Here is a 25,322-nt window from a genome sequence, read left to right as displayed (position 1 = left end):
AATATAAAATATTAAAAAAAAAACAAATATAAAATAGGGTTTTGTTTTGGGCAATGTAAGTAAAAAATGCATTATTCACAACAATTAAAATATTATTAGGAAACAAAGTTTTAAAGCATTTTTAATATTGAATAATGACGAAAACAGATTAGTTGCTAAAAGACAGCTATTGCTAACGTTGCGTCAGAGAAATGATTATGTTTTATCAAACAAACATTTGAAAAAACATCGAAAGTTTGTTTCTTTATGGTTGTTTAAAACGATCATTGAGTTATCATGCAGAAACTTTAAAAAAAGAATATATGGCACAAAAAGCATGCTATAAATAAACAGCAAGCTTTCTTATTTTAATTTATTTATTGAACGCAAGTTATAAACAATCCTATTGCAATGAAAAAAGAATACAAAGACTACGATGAATTACCAAAATACCCTACGAAGAGTCTTTTTATTACTTATTTACTATGGTTTTTTTTCGGTTGGTGTGGTTTACACCACTTTTACTTGAGACGTGACAGTCAAGCTTTTATTTGGTGGTCAACATTTGGCGGGTATTTTTATTTAGGATGGGTCAGAGATATATGGCGCATTCCTTATTACGTGGAAGAAGCGAATGGAGAGGATGTTTTTATGCATCAACTAAAACAAAAAATCTTCGCCAAAAAGCCACCAACTTTTAATCCCAGTAGGTTTTTAGGAGAAATACTTGTTGGAGTTTGGTACGGATACTTGGTGCACTTTGCAATTCCAGAAAAAACTCCATCTCTTTTACTTGGGATATTAGTTAGCATCGGGATAACTGTCGGTGTTTATTTAGTTGGAAACATTGGAAGAGAAAAAGGTCCTTTCGTAAAACCGTATATCGCAGCTGTAGTTTGTTTTGTATTATTTAATATCATTCAAGATGGAGGCCTCAGCTATTGGTACTGTTCTTTTTTATCAGCTTTAGTATTTAACTATTACCGTTCGTACAAGCAAGATGTCGCAAAAAAGACACATTTAAGTACGCGAATATCACGATTAAGTGGAGGGGCAGCTATTGTTTTTGCACTTTGGAGCAGTTACTTCTTTTTTAATGCATCAATTACTTATGAAAATGGTGAAAAAATATACTTGCGAGATTCGGTAAATCACTTTTTTAAATCTCCAGCATGGACAGATTTTAAGTCAACTATGAGTGATATATACAGCAAGTCGAAGAATAAAACTTGGAATGATTTCTACGAAGAACTTGTAAAAGCACTTGATCCAACTGGAGAAACAAACGCGTATAAAGTATTAGGACTTAATAATAAATCAAGCGAGGAAGAAGTGCGTAGAGCGTATAAAAAGCTAGCAGTTAAATGGCATCCCGATAGACATAGTGACAACACAAAAGATGAAGCTCAGAGAAATTTTATAGAAATACAAAAAGCTTACGAAATTTTGTCAAAACGAAAAAAATCTACTAAATCGAGAGACAGTGAAACGAGAACGGAATTTTAAACGTTTAGATAATTTGTACCCTTTTAATGTTGTCTCGACCATTTATCTCGACTATTTATTGCTTTTTTAAGCTTGTAAAATTGCGAATGTCGTTTTTTAAAGTATTGCATTATAAAAACAACAAACTTACAATCATTTTTTGATTTTATAATATTTATATCCTGTAATTATATTGTAGTTTTAACCATAACATTTTCTTTAATCGTTCGATTCATGACCATCAGAAGCGCGAAGCTTGCGTAACAATTCTTTACGTCGAGTTTGCAGTTCAGTTTCGCTTTCACTTGCTGACTCCCATTCAGCCTAAAAGACACCGTGTTAAAAATGTCACTAAAAAGTTAATATAAAGATTTGTGTTTTATTTAAAGAAAGCTATTAATAACAATCAATTAAATGTCTCTGTAAAAATAAAAACAAAAAATATAATTGAAATTTTTTTTTCCAATAAAATGTTGATAATTGTTATTTCAAATTTTTAAATGTTTTAGTCTGCTAGTAATGCTCAATGATAACATTGCTAAAAAATATTAAAAAGCAACAATACTATTTATATAGAAAAAATAAATTAAGACCATTAAATATCAATAAGCAGATTGTCCTAGTTTTAAATTTGTGTGTGTGTGTGTGAAAGAATAATTTTTTTAATAAAGAATATGGCTCCAACATATCCTACAATAAAAATCCTAATAATAAAAATAAAGCAAAGAGAGAAGGGAAATAAAGTTTTGCTACAAAGAAATCTAAAAACAAATTCATAAATATTTTGCGGCATGTTTGCAAGCAGAACTAAAAGAAAACTAAATGAAGTTATATGAAATCCTTATACAAAAAATAAGAATTGAAATACAACGTCATATTAAAAATACACAAAACGCGTGTAACAGACAATAATATTTGAAAAGACCTTTAATGGAACTTTGACGAAAGTGCTGCGTGAAAGTCTTAAAAGCAGAAACAAAAGGTATTCAAAAATGAGGATATTTTAAAATTGTCGCCGCTTATTTCGAGTAGAAACAAAAAATTTTATGAGAACTACGAACTTCGAGGTAAGCGACGACAAATATCAATAACTAGATTATCGAAGCCAAAGATTTTACCGCCGTAATGAACATTAAAGGGCTTTATTTTTTAGTTCCTTTATGTGTTCTTCACCTTTTTCCTTTTTTCTTTTTTCAGCGGAGGAGAGCTACCTTCTCCTTCGTCGGAGTCATCGGATTGTTCTTTGCGTTTATCTTTTTTCTTTTTCTTTCGAGTATCAGGTTCGGTTTCTTCCTCAGATATTGAAGACTAATAATATAAAATTCAAAAGAAAAATCATGAGGATCTTAAACAAGTCTACTATAAAAAGTATTTTAAACATAAACAAATAGTTAATATAAAATTTAGTATGTATAAAAAAGTATAAAATATTTTCAAAAACTACACAAATATTAAAGATATCGTTCAAATTAATTAAACAGCAGTAATTTTGTATAGATACAATGCAATTTTAAAAATAACATAAGTGGTTACTAAAATTAAACGTAAGCGACATTTAATAAATCTTTTCAATAGAAAAAGTTTTAACTATTCATTTTAAGCTATTATATATATCATATATATTATATATACTTTCAAGCTATTTGGAAAGTTAAAGGTTTAGCTTTATGCTTTTGGTTTAGTGGCGGATGAAAAGTTTTCAAACAACTATAGAAATGTTGTACAACACTTGTGCAATTTTGTTGCAGAAATTGATTTGTTTTTATCTCCGCAACCTTTAATATTTTTAATCTTTTAAAATTAATCTTTGTTGAATAGAATCAAGAAATCACAAGTAAAAAAAACAAAACAAGAAAACAAGAACAAGCAAATAATGCAATTTCAAATATTTTTACAAATGCATATCAGTTCGTTGTACACATTGTGTTCATGCTCTATTTTAGACACTGATAAACGTTGTTCAAAATTCATATATAGTTAACCAGTCTTACTCAGTTACATGATTGGACGAAACCAAAAATCAGACTTTCATACTCAGTTACTAAATATTTTTTATTTATCCTATTTCAGTTACTATTCTATCAAATTCAGAAATCATCAAAAAATTGTATTGTGGTATAATGTGGTGTATTATAGAGTACCGTGGTTGTGTTGTAGACGTTATCGAAAAGTAACAACAATTAAATGATAATAGCAGCCTCCTCATATGTAGTCACCTTCCCATCAGCGTTGGGAAGGTAAATCTAGTAAATAAAAAAAATATCGACTTATCAAACAGTGATAACATAATCTTAAACCAGAAAATGACAGGCAACATGTAACTTTTTAAGAAGCTTCTTTTAGCAAGAAGATTATCAAAATTAAGATTAATATCAATATAAATAATAAAAACGGTAAACACAAATAAATGTTGTATAAATACCAGTTATAACCAATATATAGCAAACGCAAATAAAGATTAAATGTTTTAGTGCCACCTAAAAGTTTAGCAATTTTAATAAATTATATGTTAATTTGAAATAGTCATTTGTTCTACAACTTTATCTTATGGTTGACTAACTATAACACATAAAATAGAAGGAAATGTCAATAAAGCTGACGACAGTTAACAATTTAACCTTTCCATTTCAAGACATCAGAAACCTACTTCAGCATTGAATCTTTGCATTTGGCACAATTTAGGAGTTATTTCTAGCAACCTAACTCGTTTTAAACTGTTGTTATTTTTGCAAGAGCAACTCTGTTTTTTACTACATATACAGCAGATTTATAACTTATTTTAAATGTGAATTTTGGAGGCCATACAAATGTGTTTAATATTATTGCTTCGCAACCATGCCATGACAGTTTTAGCAGGGTGCACTATTTTGCATTAAGGCTATTGTATGATGGAAGATGATGGATGATCCCCTGATACTTGTCTGTATTTGATAGCATTTTTTACTTCTCTTTTTGAGAAAGCATTGGCCACTTTGTATTGCCACACACATACAACCTATTAATGAAGATAGATGTTTTAGAGTCAATCTTGTGCCATATAAAATTCAGGGGTATATTCTTATCAAATTTTCTTCTGTTTGGCAAAGCTCAAAGGTACTCTTGTCACTCAAAGGTACCATATCAAAATAACTTTCATATATGACTTTTGATTATAATTGTTACAATGCTGTGATGACTTCAGGTTCAGGCTAATCAAGTTTGGTTTTATTGCTCTTCCTATTTTTTTCTTTGTGCACGGGATACAACTTTGATGGCGGGTTTTAAAAAAAAAAAACGAGGTACAGATAATTGGGATACTTCCAACTGAGTAGCAAATTTTGATAATTGATGCAATTGTGTCAACATTTTAATCAAGATGAAAAAATTATGCTTTTTTCGCAACAAATCCTGCTTAACAAAATAATTATGCAAAAAAAACATAATAACAATAATAATAAAAATAAATAAATGATAGGTACTTGATGGCCATACTTGATACTAAACTGTTTTGGTATAAAAAATAATATAAAACAAAAGTAAGGAATAATTCAAAGTTATTAATGTTGCAATAGGTTTAACTTCATAAATTTATCCTGGTAAAGTAAAACATTTGGTGCAAAAATAAATATACTTTAAGGATTGATAATTCGACAGTTGTTTTCTCATTTTCACTAATTTTAGAAAAACTATTAAATTTTATTGACCAAAAATTCATTAAAAATTTCATAAATTAATTTTTTTTGTGCAACAGTTTTTTAGAAATTCTTTTTAAATGATGGACTTTTTTAAACAACATTTAACCACTTACAAAGTAATGCCTAAATGGTTAGGAACACCAAGTGATGCAATGTGCACGATAAAAGTATTATTCATATATCAAATGTATATTGCCATAAACCTTTTAACTCTTGCAAATTTTAATTGGAACTATGGAATAGGCACTAAAATACTTTTAAAAACTAAGCTTTTTATTATCTAATGAATGCATTTTGATGAATATAAATTTCAATTATCATTTACTTATAATTTGAAACTTTCAAATCAATATTAAATAATACGAGCATACAAATTAATAGTCCACAAATAAACTATAACTTGTATGTAAAGAATGTTTAAATACTTTAATTTTTTATATCAACCTATATGTTGGCGTAGAGCCATGGATGAAAAAGCCCATATTTATACATATTTTAGGCGCAGCTAACAAAGTAAAGTGTTAAACTCTCTTATAGAGAATTTTTGTATTTTATTTGAAAGTTGTTTTAACTGTTTTTATTGTTATTTATATCTATATTTATTTTTATTTATACTTTTTAAGGTTTCACAGAATAATATCTTAATAATCAGTGCATACATCAATTGACTGATCCGTAATTGAAGTTGGTTACATGCATCAAATAACTTAATTAGGTATGGAGCAAGTGGAGTGAACATATATTGTTTTTTGTACTACTATAAGTTCAATATAAAGTTGCTTAAATTAACAGTGACTTACCAGACAAATAACAGAAGAATATATATTTAATTTTTAATAAATATATTATCTAAATAACTTCTTTAGCAATAATTTACGATGCAGGTTATATTAACATAATAATATTTAATGATAATGCACATTAACTATTATTGTTGTTTAATAATTATTATATTATCATTTTAAATTAATAATTATATTATTATTTATCTTTTCATCAATGAAATATCAGCTATATCATTGACTCATAAAGCCGTAGACAAAGCGGACTCTACATGAATTGACTAAAATCAAGTCAGTTTATAAAAAGTCAATTACAATTTATGTTACCTTGCAATAGCCACAGTAGAGTGTGCATCAACTGAGGGTTTATGTTTTAGGCTTGTCACTCTTTCAATCAATAGAAAAGATTTTCTAGATTTGAAACTCGAGGGAAAAAAATGTTGCATCACAAAACTGAATCATACCCTCCACCTGTAACAAATTGACACAAAATCGTTAACCTCTCCCCCTCCCCTATCATGTGATGTAATTTGTGGACAACCTCTTTGGGTAATACTCATAATATTTGTATAATGTTCGAAAGTTATTTTAATTTTATGTAGAAAATAAATAAATTGATGGAATTCACATCCTTGTAATATATTCAAAATAAAAAAACAAAACATTTTCTCTAAACATTTTGATTCATATTTGCAAATGAGTTTAAAGTTTGATCACCTTCATGTTTTATGCAGTCCATTTTTTAGCTGTCAATAACTATCCAATAAAATTTTTTACTTTTTTTTTTTTTTGCAACTATTTTTCAAGTTAAAAGCAGTTTTTATCATTTTTGATATGGAAACAAATTTTCATGAGTCATGCATTACACACATGCCTTGTGTAAATATATTCAATATCTGTTATGTGCAACAACAACTTTCAATTATAAAATAATGCTATCACAATAAACTGAAGAAAAAATGTCACTCACATTTCGTAGTTTCTTCTTTTTTGATTTCTAAAATTAAAAAAGATAATGAGTGGGAGTTAATGAACGCAGTAAATCCACACAGGAAAGCTGAGCAATACAAAAACTTGGTTTTAGCCAAATTAGGAAAACCATAGATGTTTTTTTTTAAACAACAGCAGTTTGAACTCATTAAACTTTTATGTAATTTATAGCATAACATTCTATTATGCTATAAATTAACCTAAACAAAAGTTTATGTAAACAACAACATAACAGAATGTTTAATTTTCAGATTTTTTGTTTACTTTGTTAGAATAAGATGAATATAATTTTGTAGATTTTTGTCAACTGCGATGACTGCAAAACTTTTTAAACAAATTGTTAAAATGATTATTAAATTGTGCAAATTGTTATGACAACTTTGTCTTCTAAATTTTAGCATTACTTGACAGATGGTTCTTTTTTTAAAATATAATCAAGTAAAATAGCAAAAAAGAGTCAAGTTAATAACTATTACTTAACACTGACATTTAACACTTATTAACGAAAACTGTTAAAGACTTCTTTAAAGAATCACATTTATAAATGCAAAACAGACATTTCAGTTTTAAACACATAAGAACAAGCATCAAAAAATGTTATTTTCAGTTAAACATTTTAAAACTGTTCCATGATCTTTATTCAAACATAGTTTAAGTTAAGTTAAACATAAGTTAAGTAACAACAGCATCATTTAACTAATATAAAGACTTGTTTAGTTTTTATAGTAGGGATTTAAAAATTTTTTCCGCCAATTTAATTAAATTTATTTTAAATTAAGCTGACTGAAATATTATGAGTTGTATATTATTACTTGTCTATATTATTACTATTCATTAATTAGCTAATCATATTAATAAAGCTCACCAGATAAACTATGTTTGGAATTTTTGTTAAATTTTCATTAATATTCTGTCTAGTTATAATCCAAAGATATATTTCTTTCTTGATAAAAGTCATACTCTCAATTAAAACACATTTGCACTGGCTAGTCATTTAAAACTCAAACAACAGCATATATCTATAAATGATACCATAATCAATTAGCCTTCTATTTTAGATTTTCTAAGATCTTGTAAACCATTTACAGGTATATACTTAACTGCAAAATTAGTATCCTTTAAAGCAAATGCTTTTGTTCTAAGCAAAAGTAGTTGTTACAAAGCCTTTGATCATTGCACTTAAAATTTTCTTATTCCTTTTATTTATTTATTTTATTTATTTATTTTTATATTATTTTTATTTATTTGTTTCTCTACTTTGAATTCTAAACTTTTCTTTATCATTGATAGATCTGGGAAAACTTTTCTAAAAAAGCTAAATGGTAAATAAAATGCTAAAAATTCACATTTTTTGCCACTATTTTTCCTATACTTTGTTCTTTATTTAGAGTATCAGGTGCTTTTACAAAACAAGAATAAAACAAACAAAAGTATAACCTGCAAATACTAGGGGGAGAGGAAAGACAAAAATGGTGTGGGGTGCCATTAACATGGTTGTTCTATAACTCAATGAACTCAAAGCTCTTTGCAAAACAGGCTGAATAAAGGCAAATTTTATAAGTGAGAACTGGCAAAAGTGTAAAGCAGTTGCAAAAACTGGCACAAGTGCGAAACAGTTAAAAAACTGGCACAAGTGCGAACTGGCATAAATGCAGTGAATAAATTTGTAAACATTGGCATAAGTGCAAAGAAGTTACAAAAACTGAATAAATTTGCGCTGAATAAAATTGCAAATAAATTAAATTAAATTGGCATATGACACTTATGCCAATGTTTGTAAATTTATTTGGTGCACTTATGCCAATTTGCACTTATTCCAGTTATTGTAACTGCTTCGCACTTATGCCAGTTCCCACTTATGCCAATGTTTGTAAATTTATTTGAGGCACAAATGTCGATTCGCACTTATTATAGCTTTTGCAACTGATTTGCACTTATGACAGTTCGCACTTAAGACAGTTCGCACTTATGCCAATGTTTGCAAATTCTTTTGGCGCACTTATGTCAGTTCGCACTTGTGCCAGTTTTTGAAACTGCTTTGCACTTATGTCAGTTTGCACATAAGAAATTTGCACTTAGTCATTCACAAAACATATGGTACAAAAAAGGAGTGTTCCAGTTAATCTTGCAGTGTTCATTAAGTTTCCAAATGATTTACAAACAGTATACCACTAACTCATCATACTTTTTTAGTTTGCAACAACTAAATTTTGTACTAACTCCTGAAATACTGCACAACACCCAGGTAGTGACTATACATAATCTTTTTTTAAAAAAGCCATTCTATCATCTTTTGTAAAAAATGTGAAAAGTAAATACGCAACCGAAAAAAAAAAAATCAATTCTAGCCCATCAAACTAATTTGTTCAAGGTTTATTTACAAACACAATTTAAAATAACTTGTTTGCCCTTTAGCTTACCATTTTTCAGCGCAAACCTTTACCCTCTCAAAGAGCAAGAGAAGATTAATTTTGAACTTCGTCAAATCGCTCTCTTGCTCTTCCTTAGTGTTTTGAATTGCAATCTTGGTTACAAATTTTTAATAAAGTTTTATATATATTCTTTTACTTTTTAAACAATTTTTTTAAAAAGTATATCTTATTAATGCTTTAATCAACAATATGTAAATAGGCCTAGATATATCACTGCTGGTTCCTTCAATCATATCAAGCTCTAAAAGTTTAATTGATAAACATAATAGAAGATATTGTAATTTGCTCAGCACATTGTTTATGTTTTCTGATTCCGTTTATCAAAACCAGAATTCAACTCCTAAAACTACTTTAAAGTAATACACAAGACTATGGTTTGCAATGAGAATCTTAAATTAATGAATTTGAATCTATGTTCAAAGGAGTTTTTTTTATTGAAAATCAATGCATTTTTATATTTAAAAGAAATTTAGACTTTAGGTTTCTATATGAAAACTTGTTGTTTTTTCGTTTTAACTAAATTTTTTAACTTTGAAGCTACTTTTTTTTTAGACCTCTCTGTTTTGATTTTTTTGGTCAAAACTTGATATATTGTGTTTTAATTAAGACGTAAAAAAACATTTTAATTAAAAAAACTAAACAACTAGTTAAATATAAACGTTGAGAAACAACAAACATGGGAAAAAGTTTGATTGATAGAATCATTACTGCATTCCACAATTAAATTAAAACTAATAAAAAATTAAAAAATAAATTAGGATTTAAAACGGCACTAAAAGAAGCAATTTCTATTTATTTATCTAATTAAATTAATCATTTTTCTAAATATTTCTAGAAACCAGTGAAAAAGATCTTCTGGTGTACATCAAATAGGAAAACCAATAAAATCCTGCAGTTTCTGTAATTGATATAAGTTAAACTTTCAAATAAGTTATGAAACATTGAAATAAGTTAAACTTTCAGTTTAATAAAACAATTATTGTGAACGTTTTTAGTACTTTTTAATTTTTTAGTAACCAATTATAAACATTTAGCACTATTTTTTTTTTGCTGATATTGTTTTTAGTTATCAGTCTTAATAAACCTGAGTTATTAGTTTTTCAGATTTGAATTGAAATAATTTCATGTATAAATATATCTTAATGTGAAAAGCTATATATAATTTGAACAACTTGAAAAAACAACAGGTTCAATGACACGACAAAATAAAAGCAGACACAAAAAACGTTTGCAAGCCAACATCATTAAGCCATTTATTTAAAAAATCTATTTAAAATCTTATCAAGTTCATTGAAAAAGCAATATCAAATGATTACTTGAACTTGATAGAAGACTGAATAATTTTAGCTTTCCGAAAAAAACATTGATTGCACAGCAAATTGAATGCTAGCATCATTAAGCTCAAGTTTTTTAATGTTTAAATTATATTTTTACAGTTTTATTTTATTTCATTTTCGCAATACATTTTTATTAAGCAATTACAAATTTTTTTTTTTGTAATAAAGTTATTTTCTTTTAGTATGAAAAATAATTTAATAAAAAGCACGTGTTTGATTTTAACAACAAAAGTATACATTTAATTTTAACAATAAAACTTTTGTCTCACAACTTTTCAAAATCTTTTAAACAAAGAAAAAAAAATTTACTTGCCAAAGTTAACAATTAAAGTCAAAAGGCAACACTTTCTTTTTAAAAAGTTGTTTCTGCATCTGTTATAGGTTATAAAAAAAAAAAAAAAAATCATAAGTTTATTATTTAGAAAAACAATTTTTTTTAATTTATGTGGTAGTAGATGAGTGGTAAATTTTTTGGCTCACAACCAAAAGGTTTGAGGTTTAAATCCAGACTCTGGAAGTTCAACTTTGGCCCATGTCTCAGGGATTATTGCACTTAATCTTTTGTTGAGGTTCATGTTTCGGAGTCTAGGTTTTAGTTGGTTTGGTGCTGACCAAATATTTTAGCAAATTTTTACTGAACACCAAACCCTTTTTTGTGATTTTTATAATGGAGAGGCTGGGAGCAATTTAATTACATTTAGTTATATTATGAAAATTTATCTTCATTTATATTTCATTTAATAAAGTAATTAATTATGTTGATTGCAAAAAAATACTTGTGCTAACAAAACAAGGAGTAAAATTTTGAATAGTGAAATCATTTTACTGCATTAAGTGAAAATTTTACAAAATAAAATGCGCTTACCTTAAAACAAATACTTTTTATTAAATAATAATTTAAAAATCAAATACTAAAAAGAAACCTATACATTTTACTAAAATGTGAAAATTTCACATCAATTTTTTGCACACAAAATAAGAAATAAGAAACTAACTAAACTGATTTAATGTGTTAACTTTGAAAAAAATAAGTTTGACATGTTAAAGTAACAAATTTATTTTTTGCAAAACAATTTTTATTGTCTCCATTGCCATTCTATTAAAAAGAGAGTTTTGAGAATTGCAAACAATATAAGGTAGTAAAAAATAGAAATTATAAAAAGGCCGTAAAAAATCAAAAAGAATCATAATAATAACTATATAAAATCAAAAAATTTAAAATTGATTTAAAATCTGTTAGAATGTTTACTCAATTCATGATAGCCTAATATTTTATAATTTCTTTAACTATTTTATAACTAAAATAAAAATAAGATACTTTACTAACAATTTTACAACTTACTAATAATTATTTTCAAAACCTGTATTCTCAAAACCTGTTTCAAAAACGTTTAAAAACTATAATAAACTTTAAATAAAACTTTTTCTAAAAAACATTTTTACCTTCCTAAAAGATTTAATTGTGAAAACTTGAAGAAAAAAAAAAGATTCACCAGAAAGTTTAAAAAATATTAAACTTTTTTTTACATTAATATGAGCTAAGCAGTAGTATTAAACTTAGAAGTACTACTGTATGATACCATAAAAAGAAATTTCTAATCATTGTTTATTTTTTCTCACCCTACCTAAATCTTTATAGTTCTTAATACTCCAGGCTCTTTATTCTTAAATAAAAATAATAAAAAGGTTTAAAAAACTTGAAGAAAATAAAAGATTAATTAAAAAAGGAATTTGAACTTAATTTTTCAACTAAACAAAAAGAATATACGTTTGTGAAATAAAAAACAAAAAGGGAAAAAAATTGTCAATAAATTTTGCACATATGCACTGCAACATAAATTTTTTTTTTATGACATCTTATTTAATGAGTTGAAGCAAGTCATTACACCTTGATGACTTTTCTTGCATTAACCTTTTTTTCAGAACAGAAATGAGTATTTTTACTGTAATATGACCACTATGAGGACAACCACCCAAGTTTTACAAGCTCATCCTACCCCTATCCACGATTAAATTAGGGGATTTATATCAGAATTTTCTTTTTGTAAGGTAAATTAATATCATAATGGTGAAGAATTCACTTGCCTCAAATTAAAACTGTATATTAAAAATAAATATGATTGTCCATAGTAAGAATTAACATTGAAGTAAAGTTTTAAAAATTCATACTATTATGTAATTTAACTGACCTTTTTTCTTTTTTTCTTTTTTTCATCAATTTCTAAAGAAATTATTGCAATAAAGACTTAATCAAAAATAAAAAATCTTAAATTTAATGTAACATTTACAAACAAGTATAAGGTAACTGTAAAAGTTATATTTTTAATACAACTTTTACAGCTATCCTATAACTCACTCCTAACAAGACTAAAGGAAGTATTAAGTTAGGATTTAACAGAAAACAATGTGTTAGTTATTAGTTATTATTAGTGTTGTTCTGACTTTTGAATAATTTGACTGTAGAATAAATCAACTAATATATTTTCAAAAATCAACTAATACATTTTTGAAATCAAAAAAGTTGAAATATGGGAATAAATTATTTTTTTGAAATAGATTTTTAATAAAAATAACAAAATAATTTACACTCACTTTCTATTACTAATAATATTATACAAAATTATTTAACTTTTTAATATTATAAATTTTTTTTTTTAATAAATTAAAAAAAAATAAAAAATCTATACTCGCTTTCTAATTTTTAACATCATATCATTTAAATAATAATGAAGCAAAACAATATCAGAGAAGGGTTGCTCCGACAATGTGATAATTTATTACCAGACCCCAATCATTTAGGAACTGCATTAAATACTTGCTATATATCAAAAAGTCTATACAATCATATTTACAATGTAAATGTATAGATGAAATTTAGATTGTGAAGCTTCTCAACTTAATTTTGCCAGAAGGCCCTGAACCAGTTTGGAACAACCCTGAATGAGTAATAATGAAAATCACAAGCATCGAGTAAAAAAAAAAACAACTAATGAAATACATAACCAAAAGTTTAACTAGGTATAAATAATGCTAAGATGCTATGAATTAGCAGGGCTGGACAAAGTAGGCTTTTTTAAAAAACCCAATGAAATAGAATTTCTGAGTATTTTGTTTTTCAAGTTTTTTGAAATGATAAAATTTCTGATTTTCTTTTTATATTAAAATTTATATTTATATTAAAAAATTTCTTTTTATATTAAGTTTAGTTACAAAAAACATTTGAGTTGCTTTCGAAAAGATTCTGGTTCAGCTGCATTTAACCTTATTTTAAAATATTGTGTTTTAAATAATAAAGTTTATATATTTAAGTCACATACATTTAATAACATATATATATATTTAATAATATATTTAATAATATATATATATATATATTTAATAATATATATATTTAATAATATATATATTTATGATAAGCTTATAAATTTAAGTTGCATATATTTAATAATATATATATATATTTTGTTATTCACCTCCTCAAGGCCTAGAAGGCCACTAGAGATAAGGAGGCTACTTAATAGTGGTTATAACCCTCTCTCAACTCTATAACTCCGAAACACGAACCTCGACGAACAAGGCCGCTGCGTGGTGAAACAAGTTGAGCGCGGTACTACCAGAGACATGGATAATATTAAATAAATATATATATATATTTAATAATATAAATATTTATGATAAGTTTATAAATTTAAGTCATTTAATTAACATTTAACAAGTTCAGTTCAAGAGTTACGGTTTTAAGTTTTACAGTCATAAGGCCCTATGACCATTTTACAATTTAAGTTTTGAAAACTATTATTATGACATTGTCATTTTTTGCTAAAACTTTAATATCTTAAACAATTTCGTTATGATACTCATTGAATTTTCAATCTCCATATTATGATAGTCATGCAGTCATTAATATTTGATTTTTTCATTTTGATAATATCTAGCATTTAAAAATAAAACCCAAAAAACCCTTAAACACCCTAAAATCCTCTTTCTGAAATAACAAAAAGTGGTTTTTATTCAGCTCTGTGAATTAGATGAAAAATCATGCTATTGTTATGAAAGACTAAAACAAAAATTAAAGATTGAAAAGTTAAATCAAATGAATAGATATAAGGATATAAAGATTTTTACCAATTATATATTATATATCCTAGATGTATAACCTTGATCCAAAAAGTGAAGCTGCTTTTGCCCTAATTAGAAATGTTCTTCTATAACATTAACTATAATATTTTGCTCTTTTTACACATAGAAGATTGAATTTGTAAACAATAAAAACAGTTTCACTATATATGTATATATATATATATATATATATATATATATATATATATATAATATATATATATATAAATACATAAATATATATATAAATACATACATACAGTATGTATATGTACATATATATATATATATATATATATATATATATATATATATATATATATATATATATATATATATATATATATATATATATATATATAAATACATAAATATATATATAAATACATACATACAGTATGTATATATATATATATATATATATATATATATATATATATAAATACATAAATATATATATAAATACATACATACAGTATGTATATGTACATATATATATATATATATATATATATATATATATATATATATATATATATATATATATATATATATATATATATATATATTTCAAAAAGTATTCTACACAATAGAGTGCTCAATGTTCTTAAAAGAACAGAGCAATTATATTAGTAGTAGAAAATCACTTAACAAAATTTTTTTCCATTTAACACTGTGTTTCATCAACAAAGATTCTCAAATGAAAATGTATTCAATTCATCTAAACAAATATTTGAAGATGCCCTTAAAAAAGTGGTTTTGAAAATTTTGAACTAAAATTTGACCCTGAAAAAAAGAATACAAAAAAACGAAATAGAACTAGAAATGTAATTTGGTTCAACCCCCCATATAGCAAAAATGTTTCTACTAACATAGGAAAAGTGTTTTTAAAATTGGTTGATAAGCATTTCCCGCGATCTAATAAACTACATAAAATTTTTAATCGAAATACAATTAAAGTTAGCTACAGTTGCACAAAAAATATGGAAAGAATTATAAAAGGTCACAATAATGCTTTGTTAAACAAAAAAGAAATCCTAAATGAAAAAACTACAGAAAATTGTAATTGTAAACTAAAAATCAATTGTCCAATGAGTGGAAGTTGTTTATCAAAAAATGTGGTATATAAATGTGTTGTTTCCTCTAAGAATGTACCTGATAAACAATATATTGGCATAACAGAGGGTGAATGGAAAAAACGTTTTGCCAATCATAAGCAATCTTTCAAGAATAAAAAGTATTCAAAAGACACCATGCTGTCAAAATATATATGGGAATTAAAAGAAAAAAATATTGATGATTTTATACTGAATTGGTCTATCCTTAAAACAGCGCCTGCATATAACAATATTTCCAAAAAATGCATACTATGCCTACAAGAAAAATTTGAAATAATTACACATGCAAATCAAGAATGCTTATTAAACAAAAGATCGGAATTAATTTCTAAATGTAGGCACGAAAATAAGTTTCTCCTAAAAAACTATAAAAATAAATGAGTTCAAATAATATTTACATTAACTACCCTTTTTAAAAAAACATTTTAAAAAAATAGCATAAGTAATCATTTCTAAAGAATTCTTTTTATAATAGTGTCAGCAAATTCCACAAATGTGTGAAAATTTACAGTAGTTAAGACATTTGCAACTTCCTGTAATTTAATTTTGGTATAAATTGAAGTTTTATTAATTTGATCATCCATTTCTGATGAATCTTTGTTGATGAAACACAGTGTTAAATGGAAAAAAATTTTGTTAAGTGATTTTCTACTACTAATATATATATATATATATATATATATATATATATATATATATATATATATATATATATATATATATAAATACATAAATATATATATAAATACATACATACAGTATGTATATGTACATATATATATATATATATATATATATATATATATATATATATATATATATATACACATATATACATATATATATATATATATATATATATACACATATATACATATATATAATATATATATATATATATATATATATATATATATATATATATATATATATATGTACATATACATACATACATACATGATGATAACTTGCTTGAGCAACAATCATGATAGCATTTGTAGAGAAAGAAATAAAAATGATCAGCAGAGAATCAAGCTTAGTAGCAAGAGAAGGTCAATCAACATTTACCGTGTGTTTTTATCTAAAAGAAAAATGACCTCATTAGAAGAACCAGCCTAAACACAATAAAAGTATTTCATACAAGGACATGAGATTTACAGAGAGGTAGAAAATTTCAAAAGTAGGATTTAGTAGGAGTGTTATCATTCATCAATATAGGAATATCAACAATATTGCAAGATTTATTACAAATAGTTTAACAATTTCAAAAACTTTCCTAGATACACTAGATGAAGTCAGCCTATTGAGAAGACCAGTACGCCAGACCTTATCAATGTTTTTGATTTATTTAGAGATAATTGTCTCACTGGTAACTTCTAACGCATGATAGAACCATTATAACAATTAATAGGTTAGGAGTAGAACAAGAGGATCGAACTCCATTTTGTTTGTCAAAAAAGGGTAAAAGGTTGTTTTGCTCAAGATATTACATGTTTGTTAATTAAAGATTCAAAGACACTGATATAAACTGCAACATATAAATGACATGAATATACTGCAACGTATAACTGACATGAATATACTGCAACATATAACTGACATGAACATACAGCAACATATAACTGACATGAATATACTGCAACATATAACTGGATTTATATATATTATGGCAACATACTATTGTAAGAATTTACATGAACAAATTTGAACAAATAGCAGTCTAAACTTTATGCAAATTTTTTAATTTTGTGATAACCATTAAATTAACAAAATGTCCAAAGTTTTATCATTCACAGAAATAAATTCTAAAAGTTGAAACAATTCTAAATAAAATTTTCTAATTTTACAGTTTGTTTTATTCTTTAGACCAGAACTTATCATAAAATGTTACAGAAAAATAGTTATTGCAAACTTAACATAAGCCAAATGAGGAGCCATTCGTAAATATATATATATATATATATATATATATATATATATATATATATATATATATATATATATATATATATATATATATATTGCAATGGTCTTCCATGGTCGTTTTTAAGTTTTTACCATAAAATGTCAGTTTAAGGTTGTTGTTTTTAAAAAAAAAAAATTTATTTTAAAAGCCTGAAAATTTTTTTTTATTATTCTTTATTATTTGATAGACTGCCTGCCCTAACCAAACTCTCAGTTGGTCTATGGAGAGTTTTATGAGAGAGTTTATGGAGAGTTTTAGACCATGCTGTTTAAACCTTACGGCAAATTGTGCAATTTATGCTTGATGGAGAATTATCACATAATTTCATCACTATTGCCTTTATTAAACGAGCAAAATAAACATGTGTCTTCATGAAAATAAGTACATGATCAATAACTTTAATGCCATCAGAGACATTTTTAGTATGTATTTTTTAAAGATTTGTAACATTTGCTATCGCTAATTTGCGTAAAATTCTGAGTTATGTTTAAAATAAATAGAGTTGTAGTTTTTTAGTTTTCGATATATATATATATATATATATATATATATATATATATATATATATATATATATATATATATATATATATATATAGTGGGCCTAAAGTCGCTGACCCTTTTTAGTTTTTAACATCTTTTTTATTTCTTAATATTTCTTATTTTTTTAATATTTTTTATTTTTTTCAGATCCTTGAAATTAATTATGGAGAAATTCAGTACCGTCCAACGTACACAAATTGAAAAATTTTACTATTAAAATCAAAGCTCAATAATTCAAACCCAAAGAGCTTATCGAAGGCATAGGAATGCAATTAAGAGCATGGTTAAAAGATTTGAAGATCAAGGAGCTGTAAGTGATCTGCCACGTTCTGGAAGACCTAAAGCTGTTTGTGCGGTTGAAACAAAGAAAGGATACATGAAAATCTTGAAGAAAATCCAACAACTTCCACCCGAAGACGATCATTGGAACTTGGAATTTCTCGAACATCTTTAAGAAGGGTTATGAAAAGTCTGAATTTTTATGCATAACGGGTGATGCGGAAGTTATCGGACAAATCCTAATTTCATTATTTGAGCATAATAATTAGTTTTAAAGGTTTATCTTTGATTTTATCACAAAAACTGATTATTATTTGAGCATAATCAGTTTTTGTGGTAAAATGAGGTTAAATGCAGCTGAACGAGAATCTTTTCGAAAGCGACTAAAAATGTTTTTTTGTAAATAAACCGAATATAAAAAAAAAATAAAATCGTAAATCATTTTGAAAAGGAAGGATTTGCTCGAAGTACAATATATGATAACCTAAAAAGACTTGAAACTGTTCAATCGTTTTCTGATAGAAAGCACCCTGGTCGTCCGACATCCTGGACTAGAGAAAAGAAAGCCGAATTAACCAGACTTGTCAACAATCGAAAAGGGGTCAGTCAGAGAAAAATATGGTATTAAATTCGGTGTAAATCAATCGACAATTGGTCGTCAGTTAAAAAAAAATGAATATTAAATATAGAAAACATGAAAAGACTCCAAAATACACTATAGAACAACAAATAAAGGCAAAGAAAAGAAGCAGGAAACTAGTTAACCAACTGTATAACACAAAATCGCTTCTAGTCATCGATGACGAAAAATACTTTTGTTTTGCAGGGGACAACATGCCTGGAAATTCTGGATACTACACAAACAACAAAAAGACATGCCCAGAAAGTGTTCGTTTTATAGGAAAAGAGAAATTTCCAAAAAAATTATTAATGTGGATAGCCATATCTGACTGTGGTATGTCCGAGCCATTTTTTCGCACTTCAAAGGCTGTAGCGATCAATTCATCAATCTATATTAATGAATGTTTAGAAAAACGACTTCTTCCATTTATTCACAAGTATCATGGAGACTTCAACTATTTATTTTGGTTAGATTTAGCAAGTTCTCATTATTCTAAAGATTCTCTAAATTGGATGGACCAATATGTCTATTACAAAACTTTGGAAAAGGTTATGTCAGAAGTAATCCAAAGAGCTGCAATTTGTGAAGCAGAAAATGGAAGGTATATGCAGAATGTTATTTTTCACACTTAACGATAAAATTTCTAAAGCTTACTAAAAGTAAATTTGCGATAAGAATAAAATTAATTTTGTGAAAGTAAATCAGTTTCCATTGCCTTGACTTTATGATACTAAAATTTCATGCATATAACTGTTAAAATAAAAAAGTTATTTAAAATTGAAATGGTTCAGTGACTTTTGGCCCACCCTGTATATATATATATATACAAACACACACACAAACAGTCATACATACACAAAAAAAAATATAGCATAATATAAATATATATATATATATATATATATATAATATAACAATAATAAATAATATAATATATAACAATAATATATAATAAATAACAATACAATACATAGATACTTATTGTTTACCGGGAGATTCATCCTCTTCTGAGACAGGTGACTTAGAAAGTGATTTTGATCGCTCACGATGCTTTTTTTTTCTATTTCTATTATCGCGATTCTCATCATCTTCTTCCTCCTCCTATTTAAAATAAAAACTTATGTGAAAAAAAAATAAAAAATTGCATTTAACAACAAAAAAAACTATTGCATTTAACAACAAAATCATTACAGATTCAGAGCGCTTTTTGTGTTTCTTTTTTTCTTTCTTTTTTTTCGAGCGATGAGATTCAATCCAATCTTTGTATATTCGTATTCTTTCGGACTCTAACATAATTCCAATAAATGCTTCATCTTTCTCAAAACGAGAACGAACCTAAAATTTTATAAAATATTTCAAATACTTTATCACAACAAACAAAAATTGAAAACTAGACTGGCTCAGATGTAATCGCAAAGGAAGTCTCTAATCATAACACGAGCTTCTTTTTAGATGCTCAAGTGTTTATCAGACTCGGCCTAACTTCATCATTGCCAGTTTTTTTTAATTAAACAAAACAAGATCAATTTAATTTATTAAGCATAAACTGTACCTCTTCCCACTTATCACCATACTCTAAAGGTGGAACTGCTTGCTTCAATAAACTTCGGAAAGCACCTTCTTTGCGACGTACCTAAATCATAATGAAAAAAAAAATTAATTTAAGTTTTTGTTTGATACATATACTTGTGTATCAAATACTTGATACATATGTTTATGCTATTTTTTCTTTTTCAATTTTTTATATACAACTAATATATACCATTTTATATATGGATGCCATATTAAAATAAAAACAAAACTCTTAAAACTACAGCAAATATAAATGTGTATGTATGTGTATATATATATATATATATATATATATATATATATATAAATATATATATATAAAAAAATATCTCCAGAGTTGTTATTCCTTGGCCTTGCCTTAAGGCCAAAAATTAAGGCTTTGGCCTTGGTCTTGAAAATTTTGGCTTTGACCTTCAAAAAAAAATTATATAGAATTAAAATTTTTCATTTTTTATTTTTATATATTTTGTTCTCGGCTTTTAAATATATCTACAAGTATATTTTCTTATTGACAGTGTTGAATTCTGCACATAACTTTGTTCTATTTTTACAACATGTGGTTTTATTGTCACAGTACTTGCTACTTATAGTTTTGTTAATAATTGGTCTTAATGTAAGGCAAAAATTTACGTCTTTGGTCTTGAAAATGTTTGCATAGACCTTGGCCTTGCTACTTTTGGCCTTGTTAACAACTCTGTATATATCCCTTAGTCGGCATTTGGCTGACAGATTGGGTGACCTGAAAATGTCTGAGATTTTTTCGTCTGAGTCAATTTTTTTCTGACCTCATTTTATGTTGTCATGAAACCCTTGCGTTTAAAATTTTGTGCTAAGCAAAAATAATTTATCATTTTTTCTAATTCTGAGGGCTGATACATATCTGCAGGAAAAATGTATACATATCAATAAATGCAAATTTAGTTTACATAAAAGATTGAATTGATTTTAACATTATTTATAAAATAATTTAACTTTAAATCTAAAATAATTGTTACCTCTCGCTCTTCTTTTTTAGCTCTTTCTCTTTCACGAGATTCAGCCTTTTCACGCATCTTAAATAAAAAAACCAAGATCTTAAAGAAAAAGAAAAGAAACTTAGCACAAAGTCACACTATAAAACACATTTCTTAATAATTAAAAATGTTTTCTAGAACAACTTACACTGTTAAATGCAGCTTTTATGTTACCAGGATCTAATGTTTCTGAACGTGAATCTCCAACAACAACTGCATTAAATTCTTCGAAAGGGGTTTTAACGTCAACAGAATACTGTTTGTCCTGTAATACACAAATGATTATTAACTTGAACATTTAAATGATTTAAAAAAAAAGGAAAAAAGGAAAAATTTAAAAGTTACTCTTAATATTTCTTTAATAATTTTCTTTTCGTCGTTGTATCTGGATTTTAATTCTTCCACAAAAAATTTAAATAAATCAAGTGGAGTCGATCCTAGAAAGTAATTGTAATTTTATCTTAACATACAAGTCTAAACTCTAGTTGCAGTCTACATAATTATCAAAACTACACATTTTGGTTTATATATTTATAAAAACATAAAATTTAGTTTCTTATTTCTTTTCAATATTAGGAATTACATTACTATTAAAGTATTTACAATAAAATATGACCTGAGATATAAAAAAATAAAAATATTACCTGGGATACCCAACATATTTGAAAAACGATTGTCATCACTGATTTTTGGAAATAGATCCATCCAACGAGACATCGAGTTAATATAACCCTCTTTATGCATGTTGTCTAATAAAGCCTAAAAATAAATTTAACTAGATAAACATCTTTTTTAAAATCAACAACTTGTAGTTATGTTAAAAATCTTCCCATTAAATATCTTAAAAATTACTTATTCAGAAATAAAAAATTTAAAACTTACACTAAAAGCCTCTCTATGTTTTCTATGTTGACGTTTGATTCTATTTTTTTCATGAATACGTTCTTCTTCATAATCCTTGCACACATGAAAATTTTTTAAGAAAACAACCGGAATATTTTTTTTCATCAGTAACTTTTTCTACCATTTAACTTATTTTGAATCACAATAACATATTTTCAGCCTTTTTTTTAAATATTAAATCAAATCTTATTAAGCCTAACTTTTTCTGTTTCTTAAATGACATTTAATCATATCACCGCTAGCATTCTGGGTAATTATACATTTAAACTCTAATTAATATTAACTTTTTATAAAAATAGTACTTAACCATAACTGTCTCCTTAGGGCTAATTCACATAAGACACGGGAAAAATTACTATAAATATAATCTATTTATAATAATTGATGATAATAATATTTAAAGTAATTGAAACTTTATGGATTATTTTAATTCTATATTTACACAACCTCTTACCTTTTCAGCCTCCCTTATGAAATCAGCAAAAGCTGATAATGCATCTTCTTTATCTTCCATCATAATTTCTATATAAAGTAATTCTTCGAATAACTTTTAAATTTTTTTTTTTTTTTTACTGTATTACACAATTTATTGATACACTTTGAATGTAAAAAGAACTTCAATAATTTAAAATAAAACTTAAAAAATACCAATAATTTTATCATCGTTTTTATATCTTGGATGTTCTTTTAACATTTCTGTTACCTATGAAGAACAACATGGTCATTAAAAAATAGGTTTTTGTAAACACCTGGTTACAAATGCTACATTGAAGCCAAATGCACCTTATTTAAGTTTTAAAATTTGAAATTTAATAAATTCACTTTTAAGTTTATTTTATTTTTAAATAACTTCATACCTCTGTCCATACAGACTTGTAAGACAAACCAGGCATGTTTGAAAATATATCTAACATGTATTGTTTATTATAAATATGCATTTTTTTTTCATCTTCCTTTTCACGTTTAGAAAGAAAAAATATAACATCTTCAAATAAGTCCTTGCGTTCTCGCTCTGGTACAACACTCCAAATCTTTTCCTTATCAAACATATCACATGCTTTCCTCCATCTTACATGAGAATGCATACGAGGATGATCCTCTAAATAAATTCGAAGTTGCTCACGACTCTCTTTAGCCTTTTCTCTTTCCTGCTCTTTTTCTTCATTTGCTTTATGTTGCTTATACGTATTGAACACTTGCTTGCGTTCATTTAGTTTAGGTAATGCTCTGGATAAAAATAAATTATTTAATAGATAAAACTACTTTAATAGTTTCTTCAAATTAATTATTGGCAAGCAATAAATAGTCAAGAAATAAATATTAAATATTGAACACTTGCTTGGGTTCATTAACTTAAGGTAAAGTTCTGGATAAAAATAAATTCATTTAATAGATAAAATTTAAAACATTTATTGTTTTAAACTTTATATATGAAATAAAATTTAAAACAAATGTTTTAAATTTTATTTAATAGATAAAATTTAAAACTAAGTTTTGATATTGGTTTTAAAACTTCACTGATATTAATGAAATTTAAAGTACAAATTTCATTAATATCAGTGAAGTTTTAAAACCAATATCAAAACTTAATATTTTTAAAATTAATATAAAAGTTTGTAAATTATACTGAAAAAACATATTTACAAGGCAATTACAATTACATATTTACAACTGAAAAAATAATGCTCAAAACATTTACAAGATAAGGTACTTTATTAAAAACAAACATTACTTGAGTACTAGACAAAGAGCAATATAACTTTATCAGTATTCTTAACAGTAACCAGCTACATTAGAAACCATCTATATATTTTTGCTTATCTTTATATATTAATTCAAGTATGAAATTATTTATATGTATTCATCAAGAGAGTAAATTAGTGCAAACTGTCATAAGTGTAAAGTAGTTGCAAAATTATTCATAATTATTATTAAAGATGCATGTAAATTCATTCATGGCTATTTCTATATATCATCCAATATCTATTACTATCTCTATCTGTATCATATATATATATATATATATATATATATATATATATATATATATATATGGTAGAGGTCTAGTTGTAGTAGAGTGTAGTTGCAGCAATGTGGAAGAGATGTAGTTGTAGAGCGCTTGCTTCATAAGCCAGAGGTTCTGAGTTTGATCCCCACCACACTATTAGTCATAGCGACCTTGTTCGTCAAGATTCGTGTTTTAGAGTTATAGAGTTGAGAGAGGGTTATAACCATAATTAAGTAACCTCTTAGTCTGTATTGGCCTTTTGTGCCACGGGGAGGTGAATTAACATTAAAAAAAATAATAATAAAATATATATTGAGGTGTTCAAAAAAAATGTCATGACTGAAACAAAAAGGGACCTTAGCTTATAATCTGCCCAGAGTATGATTTAAATCTAAAATTTTTTTTTCTAAAAACTGAATCTAAATCTAAAAACTAAAAAAAAAAAAAATTTTTAATTTTAAAAATCCTATAGGTCCCATTAATTTTGATCTCCCAATAACT

At 25.8% G+C, this 25,322-nt stretch overlaps 2 protein-coding genes across 5 annotated transcripts in view; one reads left to right on the top strand and one right to left on the bottom strand.

Annotated features, from left to right (window-relative positions):
* The first annotated feature begins 300 nt into the window (after positions 1–300).
* LOC101240236 (dnaJ homolog subfamily C member 22) lies at positions 301–1,617 on the top strand. The gene has a single exon (XM_065814506.1). The coding sequence runs from the start codon at positions 391–393 to the stop codon at positions 1,483–1,485; it is 1,095 nt and encodes a 364-aa protein (XP_065670578.1). The 5' UTR covers positions 301–390; the 3' UTR covers positions 1,486–1,617.
* Positions 1,575–25,322, bottom strand: part of LOC100202599 (pre-mRNA-processing factor 40 homolog B) — a 70,969-nt gene continuing 47,221 nt past the window's right edge. Inside the window, exons 10-24 of one of the 4 annotated variants that reach the window (XM_065814504.1) lie at positions 23,671–24,040; positions 23,462–23,516; positions 23,268–23,335; positions 22,793–22,867; positions 22,555–22,669; positions 22,256–22,347; positions 22,059–22,175; positions 21,893–21,949; positions 20,878–20,958; positions 20,517–20,660; positions 20,315–20,426; positions 12,869–12,900; positions 6,891–6,917; positions 2,583–2,772; positions 1,575–1,788 (exon numbers count right to left, since the gene is read on the bottom strand). In XM_065814504.1, coding sequence (XP_065670576.1) covers positions 2,623–2,772; positions 6,891–6,917; positions 12,869–12,900; positions 20,315–20,426; positions 20,517–20,660; positions 20,878–20,958; positions 21,893–21,949; positions 22,059–22,175; positions 22,256–22,347; positions 22,555–22,669; positions 22,793–22,867; positions 23,268–23,335; positions 23,462–23,516; positions 23,671–24,040 — 1,495 coding nt within the window. In that variant the 3' untranslated portion in view covers positions 1,575–1,788; positions 2,583–2,622. The remainder of the gene's footprint in view (positions 1,789–2,582; positions 2,773–6,890; positions 6,918–12,868; positions 12,901–20,314; positions 20,427–20,516; positions 20,661–20,877; positions 20,959–21,892; positions 21,950–22,058; positions 22,176–22,255; positions 22,348–22,554; positions 22,670–22,792; positions 22,868–23,267; positions 23,336–23,461; positions 23,517–23,670; positions 24,041–25,322) is intronic. The other 3 variants (XM_065814502.1, XM_065814505.1, XM_065814503.1) reach the window with 3 other exon arrangements.

Source organism: Hydra vulgaris, chromosome 12 (assembly GCF_038396675.1).
Source record: "Hydra vulgaris chromosome 12, alternate assembly HydraT2T_AEP".
Classification (NCBI taxonomy): Eukaryota; Metazoa; Cnidaria; class Hydrozoa; order Anthoathecata; family Hydridae; genus Hydra; species Hydra vulgaris.
Note: the sequence above shows the minus strand (reverse complement) of the source record. Positions and strands in the feature narration are given on the sequence as shown.